This window comes from Jaculus jaculus, chromosome 6, assembly GCF_020740685.1.
Source record: "Jaculus jaculus isolate mJacJac1 chromosome 6, mJacJac1.mat.Y.cur, whole genome shotgun sequence".
Classification (NCBI taxonomy): domain Eukaryota; kingdom Metazoa; phylum Chordata; class Mammalia; order Rodentia; family Dipodidae; genus Jaculus; species Jaculus jaculus.
Genome location: NC_059107.1, coordinates 38987654 through 39001426, shown reverse-complemented (window position 1 = coordinate 39001426; position 13773 = coordinate 38987654). Strand labels below are relative to the sequence as shown.

The 13773-nt window shown below is 52.1% G+C and overlaps 1 protein-coding gene across 3 annotated transcripts in view; it reads right to left on the bottom strand.

Moving 5' to 3' along the window:
- The window catches only part of Slc41a3 (solute carrier family 41 member 3), a 52134-nt gene that overhangs the window by 24734 nt on the left and 13627 nt on the right, over positions 1 to 13773 (bottom strand). For 2 of the 3 annotated variants that reach the window (XM_045152418.1, XM_004671682.2), the window contains exon 2: positions 10926 to 11228. In XM_045152418.1, the coding sequence (XP_045008353.1) occupies positions 10926 to 11198 (273 nt within the window). In that variant the 5' untranslated portion in view covers positions 11199 to 11228. Of the gene's footprint in view, positions 1 to 10925; positions 11229 to 12110; positions 12129 to 13773 lie in introns of those variants that run through there. The other variant, XM_045152419.1, reaches the window with a different exon arrangement.

Genomic DNA, 13773 nt, shown 5'->3' with positions numbered 1-13773 from the left:
AAGACATTAAATCCTTACAAAACAAAACAAAACAAAAACCTTCCTGCTCTCAGATCAAGGGATAGAGCCCACTGTTTATGGCTGGCTCCTTTTCTCGGCTTATCTACAAGACTGAGATGCGGAACCCTGGCCTGGCTTGGAGGGAGTCCCAGTCAGCCCTCCAGACAAACTTCAAAGGTCAATGTCACCAGGCAGAAGCCCACCTTATCAGCCCTGCTGCTGTCTCATCTGCTGCAGCATGGGGCCCAGGCCTGGCAGGAGCTGCCTATCAGCCCTGCACAAAAGATACCAAAACCATCATACAGGCACTCCCACCCCAGGCCAGGGCTTGGCTGGCACACTCTGTCCCCTTCCACGCACGCCTTCCATGGCCTGGACCCACGTGCACGCTTTCTCAGCCACACACAAGGCCAAACACACCAAGGTCCACACGAGAACAAACTCCTCTCTCCAAGCCTCCTCCCTGCCTCCCAGTTTTCTCTCCCTCTCAGCTCTATGCCGTGCTGGTTGGCTGCCATCGACCCTTTCCCTAAAGGACACAGTAACGTGCCAAGGGTCAACATCGTGAGCTCTTGGAACTCCTATCTGCTGCCCCTCTCCCTGCAGGACAGTGCTCATGTATGAAGCACCCACTGGGACCCCCACCCTCTGGCCTCCATGACATCACCCTCAGTTCTATGCTGGCCTTCCTAACCATTCCATCTTGGCTCGCTGTGGGCCCTACCTCCTCCATTTGACCCTTAGTACTGACTTCTCTTCCTGCCTCACCATCCATTCTTCTTTCTTTCCACACAGTCTCCCTTTCAAGAATAGAGTTACCAGCCAGGCGTGGTGATGCACGCCTTTAATCCCAGCACTTGGGAGACAGAGGTAGGAGGATTGCATGAGTTTGAGGCCACCCTGAGACTATATAGAGAATTCCAGGTCAGCCTGAGCTAGAATGAGACCCTACCTTGGGGGTGGGGGGAAAGGAAGAAAGAAAAAAAATTGGGCTGGAGAGATAGCTTAGTGGTTAAGCACTTGCCTGTGAAGCCTAAGGACCCCGGTTCGAGGCTCTATTCCCCAGGTCCCATGTTAGCCAGATGTACAAAGGGGATGCATGCGTCTGGAGTTTGTTTGCAGTGGCTGGAGGACCTGGCATGCCCATTCTCAACCTCTCTCTCTCTCTCTGCCTCTTTCTGTCTGTCACTCTCAAAAAAAAGAAAATAAAAAGAATAGTTACCTTTCAACAGCTAGATCGACAGAGCCATGTCTCACAGGGCAGAGAGGGGACCTGGATTCTGTGGTTCCACTTCCTTGCTTGTTTGGCACACTCTCCTGTTGCTGCTGGCCACCTGATGTTGGCCAGGAGGTGATGTCCACTCTCTGCTCATGCCATCATTTTCCCCTGCCATCATGGAGCTTACCCTCAAGTCTGTGAATCAGAATAAACCTTTTCCCCACAAGCTGCTCTTGGTCAGGTGTTTTCTGCCAGAATGCGAATCTGACTGCAACAGTAGCTCAAATGTGTGTCCACCACATTTACATGCTGAAGCCCTAACCATCAGTGCCTCAAGGTGTAACTGTTTAGAGACAGGGTCTTCAAAGAGGAGATGAAGTTAAAATGGGATCACATTAGGTGAGCCCTAATCTCATATGGCTGGTGTCCTCGTAAGAAGAGAGGAGGACAGATGTACACATAGAGAGAACGTAGTATTTACTTACTGGCTTAAGACACTGAACATGCTGGAACCTTGACTTCAGGCTTCCACTGCGAAAAAGGGGGTTTCTGTGGTTGACGGCACCTGGTCCATGGTGCTGTGACAGCAGCCATGGCAGACCAAGGCAAAGAGGAAAATGTTGGGTGCCACCGTCCATCCAGGGCATTGCTATCTCTGGAGTGGCATTTGCTCTCATTTGGAATGAAAAGTAAATCCACTGGGCTGGTGCATGAGCCAAAGCCTCCATGTGTCTCACCAGCCTCTCAGCCGCCTACCACTGTGTACCAACCCCAGCAGAAGCTCAGCTCACCATGGTCAAACTCCGCCTGTCCTGTAGAGGCCCCTCTGGCCTGGCTCCACTTCCTGCTCTATCTATCGAGACAACATCTTTCTATCCCCAACCCGACATTCAAGTCATCATAACTCTTAAGCCCTGCCACTGGCCTCTCCAGCAACACTTTAGCGACACCTGCCCGTCATCAAGGTCTTAATCCATCAGTCATGGTGGCTGAGGCACAGAGCTGAACACACGAGCTGTACGGTTCTGCACGGATATGGAAATGTCACACTCAAGCAAAGCAAGCGCGCTGCTCACTTTATGAGAACAACCTGTCTGTGCTTAGTGTAACTTAGGCTCCTGGACAGAGCAGACAGAGCCTCTCAAGCTGGGCAGGCAGTGTCCCTGTCCTGACAGAAGCCACCTCTGTTCCTTACTCTTCACAAATGTGCACTCCCATCCATCCATCCATAGGCTGCATGCTGGGCTTGGCCTGGAGCTTGCTTTTTCCCATAGCATCCTAGAAATTGCTACATTGTCCTGGACATCTCTGAGCTGGGCCTTGCTCTGACTGCCCCTCCTCCCCCACATAGGACTGCTCCCTGCCTCCATCTCCACCCGCTGCCTCGCTCTCAGATGACTCTCAAGCACCTCTGAGCCTACATCAGCTGAGGCACCAAGGGGAAGAGACAGTCAGGCACTATCCAGATCAACAAAACTGCCTCGGGGAGGGGGAAGACGAGCTCTCACGGAGGAGGCGGGGCTGAGATCACGGGAGAAATGTCTCACAAGCTCTCTAGGGATGGACTAACCCCAGCACCCACAAGGGCGAGCACCCAAACCCCGAAGTGTGCAGCCAAAAATGGGGAGGGGTCAGTGAGCCGTCCTTTCAACTTGGAAACTCGAGAGAAGCTGAACAGCCATCACCGTGGGGGAGAGGAGACACTGGGAATACTCAGGAACATGGAGCACTATGATGGATGTTCTTGTGGAAGTTAAACGTAAATTTAATTGCACGGATTAAAGAGCAGTATTGGGGCTGGGTGGAGCTCAGTGGTAGGGTCTGTGCTAGCGTGCATAAGCCAGTCCCCAACACATACCCACACAGAGTTTTCAAGTGTAAAAGCATTGCAGCTCGGGGAGGACCCTCATCCATTCACATTCATATGTCCGTTAACAGCCTCGGCGCTCGTCACAGCGTTCCCCCATCACTGACGGTTCACCTGGTTTGCCTACAAACACTTGAGCCCGGTAACAAACGCAGAAGTGACAGCAAACCGCCCCAAGAGTCAAGCTCGGGGTACAGCAGAATCCGAAGTGGGGGTGAGGGGCTGGGGACAACTCTCAGCCAACGCCTGCCAGCTAGAGACTGTCACACTCCTCGCTTGCTGGGATCCCCCACGACAGGCACCTTGTCCCCCCCACAGAGCCACATGAGGACTCTAGAGGAGGCGGGCCTGACGCAGCTCTGCGTGGGGTGCCCACCACCCAGTCCACGGCAGCTGTGAGAGGCACACACTCAAGCACTTCATCCTCACAAGTCTGAGGGGCAGATGCTGTCACTCTCCCTACTTTACAGAAGGGAAACTGAGGCAGAGATTAAAGATTCCTGCCCTGATTAGCCCTTCCCAATCAGCCCACAGTCAGTGGCAAGAAGGTGGCTGCGGACATCTGGGCTGTGGGTTCACGGACGCTGCTTATAGGACGATGCTCTATAGGCAGCTCATCACTGACTTTCAGGCGCTGAGGTTCCTAGTGGACCCTTCTGCCAGCCCCGGTGACAGTGTGACCCCCAGCTCCTGCCCTCCACCCTGACTCCTCCCCCTCAAGAGCCCAGTACGCACTTGGACAGTGTTCATCACCAGGCCGGCCACCATCATGCCCAGGCCCGACAGCAGTATGGGTACAGCAACTTGGCACGCCATGGTAAGGACAGACTCAGGGAGGACCCCATAAGGGGACCGGGTAAGCTTGCAGCTGAAGCCTCGCAGCTTCTTGTCCTGAAAGCGGAACTCGAGGCTGAGCTGGGTAACCACCATGACTGGGTCCCAGTTGCAATCCCAGGAGCAAGAAGGCCAGCCAGGTGTCCTCTCTCCTCCCTGCCCACTAGGACTCTCTTCTGCAGAAGTCCATGCAGATGGAAGGGGTCCAATAAGTTGCCAGGTGTTCCCAGATGGCAGCGTGGCAGAGGGCCAGAGGGAGGGAGCGAGTAACAAAGGCCAGGTGTACTCAAAGCCTCATGCTGGAGACTGCCAGCTCCTCCTGTCCATCCACAGGTCAGGTTCTCGTCAGAGTGGCCGTTGTGTCCCCAGGACCTCCCTCTGCCAGCCTGCCAGGGAAGCTTACTGTCCCTCTGCAGCGACCTTGACAGTGTCCAACAGTCCAGCCCACGCCAACCTGGGCTGGGCACGAACGGAGCCCACGTGAGCCTGGCTCTAGTGAGTGTCCATGCGGAGGTCAGCACTGTCCTCTGCACATGTGCCCTGGGCTGCTGTGCCCTGGCCAAGAAGGGCTTGGGGAGCTGCAGGAATACCTCTTTGGGCAAGCCTATGGGGGTTTATCCTGCAAGGTCAAGACCTCTGTTGGACCCCAAGACAGAAACCACGCCTGTGGTCAGTTTGGTAAGCATCTTTAGGGGCTCATGGCCACAGGAAGAGGCGGTACACGGAAGAGGTACAGTCCTATTCTCCCTCAAAGACTGGAAAACTTGCCAGGCATGGTGACACATGCTTTTAACCCCAACACTTGGGAGGCAGAGATAGGAGGATTGCTGTGAGTTCAAGGTCACCTGAGACTACACAGTGAATTCCAAGTCAGCCTGGGCTAGAATGAGACACTACCTCGAAAAGAAAGAAAAGAAAAAAGAAAGAAAAAGACTGGAAAACTTGTGCTTCCACAATGACTTTCTACAGTTAGCAAGGTTAGACTCCACTTTGCTGATCACTCTCTGACCCAGAGGGGAAAGGACCCAGCTGGGAAGCCACATTAGATTCTAGGGATCCTAATGCTGGGTGTGTTCTGAGTTGCCAAGGGCCAGGAATGGTATTCAGGCCCTCATCCACAATGGCCCTAAGCTGAGGGTAATCAATGGGTAAAGAGGGCTAGGTCTTACTTCTGTCCCCATTCTCAAGGCACTGCCCCCAGGCACCTGGGCTTGTTCTCCCCCGGGTTACTTATATCATGTTCAAGTCTTAAGTCCCTCAGCTTAGAGGTCCTGTCCTCACCCCACTGCTGCCCAGGGGAACCTTCCCCACTAACTGTCCCCCTGCCTCCTGAAGTCTTGATGTGCCTTACTTACAACTCTTCATCTACTCGTTCAGCTGACATGTTTTAAAATAACTTTTTAAAAATTTTATTTATTTGCAAGCCGAGAAAGAGAGAGAGAGAATAGGCACACCAGAGTCTCTAGCCACTGCAAATGAACTCCAGAAGCATGGGACACTGTGTATCTGTTTTTACGGTGGTAGTGGGGAATTGAACTCAGGTTGTTAGGCTTTGCAGGCCAATGCCTTAGCCATTAACTCACCTCTCCAGCCCTGGTGTGACATGTTTAAACCCCCGTAGGAGCTAGACCAAACAGGCCCTAGACTTCTTTGACCCTTGTTCTACCAGAAGCTAGCATCTCTACCCTGACCCTTCGCTGTGTGACGGCTTGACCAGCACAGCACAGTGGACTAGCCATCGTGTGGGGAGGCTTCTGGGCCTGTACCTTAAGAAATGGCAGTTTTGGGCTGGAGAGATGGCTTAGCGGTTAAGCGCTTGCCTGTGAAGCCTAAGGACCCCGGTTCGAGGCTCGGTTCCCCAGGTCCCACGTTAGCCAGATGCACAAGGGGGTGCACGCGTCTGGAGTTCGTTTGCAGAGGCTGGAAGCCCTGGCACACCCATTCTCTCTCTCTCTCCCTCTATCTGTCTGTCTCTCTGTGTCTGTCGCTCTCAAATAAATAAATAAATAAAAAAATTAAAAAAAAAAAAGAAATGGCAGTTTGCTCTTCTCTCCTTGGGGGTTCATACTGGAAAGCCAGCTCCATGCTAACCCCAAAGCTCTCCCTCACCTGTCCCCACTGCTCTAGTCCAGGGACACCGTCTCCACCATGACCTTGTGCCCTCTCACCCGGTCAGCAACCCACAGAGGCACTCTAGGGAGGCCACTGGCTTAAACACCCTCAATAGCTGAGGCATCACCTGAGAAGGAAGAGAAGCAGGGCGCTCACCTTTAGAAAAGCCAGGTCCACTGGAGCTGACCTTCCCCATGCCCAGCCATGTGCTCCACACAGGGACGGTCTAGGCCACGCCTATGCTCCCTCACACCCTCTGCTGGTCCGCCTGTCCCAGGACCCTCTCAGTTCCCAGGCTAATAGCTCCTGTCCCAGAATCCCCAAGTGTAGGCAGGCGCCTGTAGAGGAGTAGATTGCGGAACTGCTCACCTTCCTTCCTGAGGAAGGGCCTGTCTGACCTGCTGCAGCCTTTGAAGAGGAAAAGCCATTCCTGACCTTGCTCCACAAAGCCCTTTCAGAGTTACTAAGTGGACAAAAGACCCCCAGGCTTTTCTCTGACTGCAGCATAAAGCACCCATCTTTTGCAAATGAGGAAACAAGGCTTGAGAAGGCATGCCCACAGTCACAATGTCCACTGGCCCCCAAGACAGGCTGAAGACCTCCTCTCCAGGGCCATTCTCTGCTCTGGCAAGAAAGCCAGTCAGGGCCTGGGGCTCCATGGGAGAGTGCGCGTAGAGTGCTGTTACCCATGCTCCGGACTGGTCTGTTCACACATGCGTGTGAAGCAGCGGGAGCCGAGAGAGAAACACTGGCTTCTGAGAAGCCAACCAGTTTCAGGACATCAGCTGCTTTGAGAAAGGAGCCCTCTAGGTGGCGCTACTGCAGCTGCCGAACACTGCGGCAAGACGCCTGTTTCATTGGCAGATGCCCACTGCTGTGGTAGGTAAGTCAGCATTTTCTTCTAGCACTTGTGCCTCCTGCAGGGTCGCCACAGTTGGAAGGTGGCAAAACAGACAATACACTCACATGCAGTGGCTTCATAAACCGTTGTCCTCAGTGTCCGGAGACACAAGAGTAACAATCAGCTGTGCAGGCTCACATAGAAAAGCAGTGTCCAATTTAGTCTGAAACCATTACAAACTTGCTTCTTTGCTGTTCGAATGGAGCAGCATGCACGCTCACAGTGCACAGCTCACTGGCAGGGGCAACAGCAGCCTTTCTGCTGTGGTTTCTTTTTGGACGGTTGTAATTATTTGTTTTGGGAGCCATCAAGCTATCAGCAGAAATAAATAAAAGAACTCACTCAGATGAGAAAAAATGACTTCCCTGGGAAAGCTGAGAACAACACACATCAACACAGCTTACTGGGTCATAACCCAGAACATCAAAATGTGATTTTAAAAATAGTTCAGTGGCACAGTGGAAAATCGCAAAGCCGGACTGGGTTCCAGGCTGGACAGTGTGCAGTTCTGGATGAAGCATCAGGTGGTTCCCTGGGTGACCTTGAACAAGGCCTGTTCCTCTCCAGGCCTCCAGCCCACTCCACAGTCCTGGCCCACAGGGACTAAGACAGAACCGTAGCTCCCAATCCACAATACACACTGACACCCTGGGAGGGGCCCCACAGCTCAGAGGCAAAGTGCTATGTATGCTCAGCATGTTCAAGGCTAGGGTTCCACCCCCAGCCATGACAGGAGGGAGATAGACATGCATAATACCACATCCCTCCCAGCTTCTGCTGAGAACTCCACAGCAAACCTGAACACCTTCCCAGAGCAGCTTCTGGGTCTCCATTCCCCTTGGCCACCTTGAGCCTGGGCAGGACGAGCCAGGTAGCCATTCTGAGCGGCTCCTGAAAGCATTCTCCTTGATCAGGTTTCTGGTCCAGGCTCAGCAAGCACAGTACATGCACAGGAGCAGGGAAAGGCCGGAAGCCACCTTCCACCCCTCAGGCCTCCCCACAAACACCTCCTACAAGGAGTCTTCTGCAGCTTCTCTCCCCAAGACCGCCTCCCTGGCTCACCTTGGTACAGCCTTGCTCCTTGCTGTGGACTAACCAACTCATGCGCCTGCTGTCTCCCTCTTCCCTAGACTAGGAGTGCCCCAGGAGCAGGGGCACCATGGCCCTGTGCATGGCGTTTTATACACAGACTGTATGCTACCAAAATGAAGGAATGAACCAACAAGCAGAGAGTGGCAGAAGCAACAAGGAAAAGAAACTCAAGTCAGGGGATGGGGGTGTGGCTCAGCGGGAGAGTACTTTCCCAGCATGCAGGAGGCTCTGAGTCTCACACCCAGCCCTGAAAACATGAACAAGAAGTCCCAGGGTCCTTCTGTAGGATGAGTAACGTCAGGCTGAAAGCCATCAGGACAATGTGCTGTTCCAACATTTAAGAAAGGAAGGGCTCCGAATGGCCTAGCCATGGTTAACTCCCCCACCCCTGGGAACTCTGTTCCCATGGGCAAGGCCCTCAGCAAGGGTTCCCAGGCACCAGACCTACTTGTTCCTGATTAGTAGGCTCCAGTCATTGCCAGCCCTGGAAACCTTCTATGAAAACCACTCCCATTCCTACAGAGCCTGCCTCCACATCCTGGGCTCCCTGTGCTATGCGCGGCTCTGAGGATGTGCTGCATTCCCCACGTCGGGGCTGTAGTGTGGACGCCTAAGAAGGCGCTGTCACTTTCCCTCTGCCCAGTGCCCAGTGTTGCGATCACTGTCCCCATAGCCAAGGGTCCGCTGCCTCCCTCACCAATGCCGGAGGAGAGACGACAACTGGCCTCACACACGAGCCCTGGGTGACCCAGGGCCCCTACAGCCAACTCTTACCACAAGCTCACTGGTAACTGGCTGCTGGGGGCTGGAGAGCTACTTCAGCCTGCTGGGGCTGAGCCTCGATCTGGTGCCACATCCTCTCACCCAAGGGCACATCACAGCAACAACCCACAGCTGGCTATATTCAGAGTATGTGACTTGGGGTGTGGCCTGGGTTCTGGCAGGTGCTCTCAACCACATGGTTGGACTTACAAACTGGCTTGGCAAATAGGGCACCAGGGATACCATCCTCTCCATGCCCCGACGCTTGCAATTCAAACAGTGGTTATGGCTCAACAGGACCTGTGAGCCGCAAAGGGCTGCACGGCACACACATGCCATCTTGCACCAGAGGTTCTACTTGCAAATACCACTGCCTCGGGCAGGTGAGATGCCGCCTCAAGCTGACTTCCTGTAGTACTTGTTATGCAACACTTGTTAGTGGCACTGCCTCAAGGTGTTGCTGTGGACTACATTGTATCTAGGTGTATATATATCCTAACCCCCTAAACCTCAGAATGTGACTGGTTTTGAAGACAGGGGCTGGAGGAATGGCTTAGCAGTTAAGGCATTTGCCTGCAAAGCCAATGGACCCAGGTTTGATTCCCCGGTTCCCACGTTAGCCAGATGTACAAGGGGGCACACGCATCTGGAGTTCGTCTGCAGTGGCTGGAGGACCTGACATGCCCATTCTCTCTCTCTCTCTCTCTGTCAAATAAATAAACAAATAAATAAAATATGTTTTTTTAAAAAGACAGGGTCTTTAAGAGGCAATGAAATAAAAACGAGCAAGCCAGGTACTGTGATACATACCTACAATCCCAGTACTTGGAGGCAGAGGCAGGCAGATCAGTGCAAATTTGAGGCCTCCATGGTCTACATGGGGAATTTTAGACAAGACAGGGCTTGTTAGTGAGATCCTGCTTCAAAGTAACAAAAGCAAACAACACAACAAAAAGAAAATGAAGGCATTCAGACAGGTCTAAACCAATATGACTGGTGTCCTTATAAGAAAAGGAGATTTGGGGCTGCAGAGATGGCTTAGCAGTTAAGGCACTTGCCTATAAAGCTTCGGGACCCAGATTTGATTCCCCAGGACCCACATAAGCCAGATGTACATGGTGATGCATGTGTCTGGAGTTCATTTGCAGTGCCTAGAGGCCTCGTATGCCCATTCTCATTCTCTCTCTCTCTCTCTCTACCTCTTTCCCTTCCTCTTTATATCTTTCTCAAATAAATAAATTTAAGAGAGCAGGCGTGGTGGCGCACCTCTTTAATCCCAGTACTCGGGAGGCAGAGGTAGGAGGATCGCTGTGAGTTTGAGGCCACCCTGAGACTCCATAGTGAATCCCAGGTCAGCCTGGGCTAGAGTGAGACCCTACCTCAAAAAAACAAAAACAACAACAGCAACAACAATTTTAAGAAAAAAAGCTGGGTGTGGTGGCACGTGCCTTTAATCCCAGCACTTAGGAGGTAAAGGTTGGAGTATCACTCTAAATTCGAGGCCACCCTGAGACTACACAGTGACTTCCAAGTCAGCCTGGGCTACCCTGAAAAATACACCACCAACAACAGAATGGAGATTTAGACAGAGACACACAGAGAGTAAGGATGCAGGAGGAGAAAGATCTACAGGCCAGGAACCAGACACCTGCAGAAGAAAAAGCTTCTGTTTTTAAAGAAGACCACAGAAGAACCAACCTTTCCAACACCTTGACCTCGGGCTTCCAGTCTCTAGGCCAGAAACAAAAGAACTTTTTGTCCTTTAATCTCCATTCTGTAGGACTCTGTTATGGCAGCCAGAACAGACCAGTACAGTTGTTAAACATGAGAAAGGAAACAGTCAGGGAAATGTTGGTGTGTCTGCTCACAGTCACCTCATGTTTGAAATCCAAAACCACAGGAGCTGATCAGCTGTTCTGTTGTGCTTAACTTGGGTTGTGTTCAGTCTCTGTCACAAGTGACTAGAGGAACTTTGATACACAGAGAAGGTGTCAGGAAGGCGTCTGGCCCTTAGCCCATGCGACAGTGGAGTGCCCCCCTTCCCCCCATGCAGCTCCCTTTCAGGCCGGGCGTGGAGCACAACTGCCCACCCCGGCTCATGTGACAGTGTAGCCCACCCCCACACAGCTTCCTCTCACCTGGAAGTAGTTCAAGAGCAAGCCAGCCCAGGACAGGCCCAGGCCAGCAACCAAAAAGGGCACTGCCACCTGGAGGCCAATGGTCACCGTGGTCTCCCTGCTGGGCTCAGGCTCCAGTGGTTTGGGGGACGCCTTCTGGATCTCGAAGACCCCCAGATGTCCATCTTCGGAGGCCTCTGGGAGTGTTCCTGTGCCCTGGGCAGGTGGCAGCCCCAGCCCGTCTGGTCTGCCACAGCCTTCCAGCCTCCGCTGTCGGGCCTCTGTCCCTTCCATCAGCACACGACTGAGTCTGGCAGGCCTGACCTGGGAGACACAAAGTGGCAAGGTTGAAGGACAGCACTGTAGCCCCGTGCCTCCCCAGGACCTCTCAGACCCTGCCCACCCAGAGGCTGGTGCCATCTATCCACCTCGAGGTCCTTTCAGGGCCTGTCTCCAGCACTCCCACTCCCAGCAGCTTGCCACGCCATATGCACATATGTGAAGATGAAACACGCCTAGCGGAGAGAGCTGCATATGCTTACAGACTGGAGTCAGCACATCGGGGTGAGCCTCCAAGTTCCCTATCAACTAACTCAGAAAGCCTCCGAGGTGCAGCTAAGCGACACAGCAATCACCTAGCATGCATAATGTCCTGGATTCTGTCCCCAGTTCCACAATCAATCAATCAATCAATGAGCAAAACAGCAAAACTGATCAGAAGCACCTTGGTCTAAACACTGGAAATAAACCTAAGAGTAGGGGTTAAAAAAACTGCCAAGTCTCAGCAAAAAACAGACATCTCTCAGGCGTCACGTCCTGAGCAAACTGAAGAGGGGGTGTTTGAGGCCCCGTCGGGTTATTTCCAGAACCTGTGCCCCGTGCTGGTCATAAGCCCTGGGCGGCAGCTCTCAGTGTTCCCAGACTGCCCTGAGCTTGCCAGGCCCTCTAGTAGACATCTCACTCCTCAGTTTTTCTTTTGTTCATCTGTTCATTCGTTTGTTCTTTTTCATTTAAGTATTTTATTCATTTAATTAGTTCGAGAGAGACAGAGTAGGTGTGCCAGGGCCTCTAGCCACTGCAAATGAACCCCAAATGCATGGGCCACCTTGTGCATTTGGCTTACGTGGGTTCTGGGGAATCAAGCCTGGGTCCTTAGGCTTCATAAGCAAGTGCCTTAACCGCTAAGCCGTCTCTCCAGTCCCTTACTTTTTCTTTTGCTGGCAAGGTTCCTCCCTCCTCATTCAGCCTTCCAGGCGGCTATGGGCAGTTGTGTGGTTACTTTTCCATTGTTGTGGCCTGGCAGAAGCAATTTAAGGAAGAGAATATTTATTTTGGCTCACAGTTGAACAGGGTAGGCACAGTGGTGGGAGCTTGCTCACATCTGGATGGTTCAGGAAGCAGAGAAAGGAAGGTGCCCACGTTTAGTTTCCTCTCCCCTCTCTGGACAAACCCTCACAGACACACTGACAGGCATGTCTCACTAATGCCCTAGGCATGTCTTAATCTAATGAAAATTAACCATCACAGCTGCTAATTTTAGAGTGAGCACATGTCACTGATGTCAGTAATACCGTAAAGATTGGCATGTCTGTTTTTTGCTAAATTAATGAGCATCACGCTAGTGAGAGATCTTGTCCCAAAAAGCAAGGTGCAGAGTACTTGAAGAAGACAGCCAACACTGACCTCTGACATCTATGTGCACATACATGCACCTATACATACACATACATACAAACCAATAATCGAGGCTGGAGAGATGGCTTAGCACTTAAGGTGTTTGCCGGCAAAGGCAAAGGACCTAAGTTTAATTCCCAGGACCCACGTAATCTAGGTGCCCAAGATGGCGCAAGCGTCTGGAGTTCGTTTGCAGTGGCTGGAGGCCCTTGTGTGCCCATTCTCTCTCTGTGTGTGTCTGCCTCTTTCCCTCTCTCTCGCTCTCAAATAAATAAATAAATAATTTTAAAAAAACTATTAAAAAACAATAATAATAATCAAGGAGAAATTCTGGAGTTGGCACAAGGTATGGTGGGACAGGCCTATAATCACAGCACCTGGAAGGCAAGAAGATCACCCCATGAGAGGCCATCCAGGGTGACATGGTGAGACCCTGTCTCAAAAAAGAAAAGGAAAAGAAACACTGGGGTTGTGACACATATGTAGAAGGTAAAGGTCCCTGAAGAGCTGACCTGAGCAGACAGAGAACAGCAGGGCTGGAAAGGAAGCCAAGACAGATAGCCAGCCTGAAGAAAGAAATGAGAGAGAGAGAGAAGAATAAAGGGGGAGGGGGGCGCTCAGAGCTCAAAGCATCACGGAGCCCGTGAAGCATGACAACAAAAACACTATGGAAAGCCTGAGAGACGGAAAAGGCAGAACAGACACATGCGCATCGGTGGACAGACATTTAAAGAAGTGTTAAAAGGTTAGCTTCCTCCTCAAGAAGCCCTACAGATACCAAGTGTATATTCTCAGAGAGCCCCACACCAAGATCTTTTTTAGTATTTATTATTTATTTATTTATTTGACAGAGAGAGAGAATGGGTGCGCGCCAGGGCCTCCAGCCACAGCAAATGAACTCTAGACATCTGCGCCCCCTTGTGCATCTGGCTAACATGGGTCCTGGGGAATCGAACCTGGGTTCTTTGGCTTTGCAGGCAAATGCCTTAATGACTAGGCCGTCCCTCCAGCCTGCACACCAAGATTTTTGAAAGTGGAGAAGAGCAGGTGCTCACTGTGAGCAAGAGGGGAGCGGAGGGCAGGTTCCTCGAAATAAGCCCAACAGCCTGCTTCTTTTCTGAAACCACAGAGCTCAGAAGGCAGGGCTGAGACAACCGAACTGCCAACCATCGTGATTATCCTTCCAAAATGAACA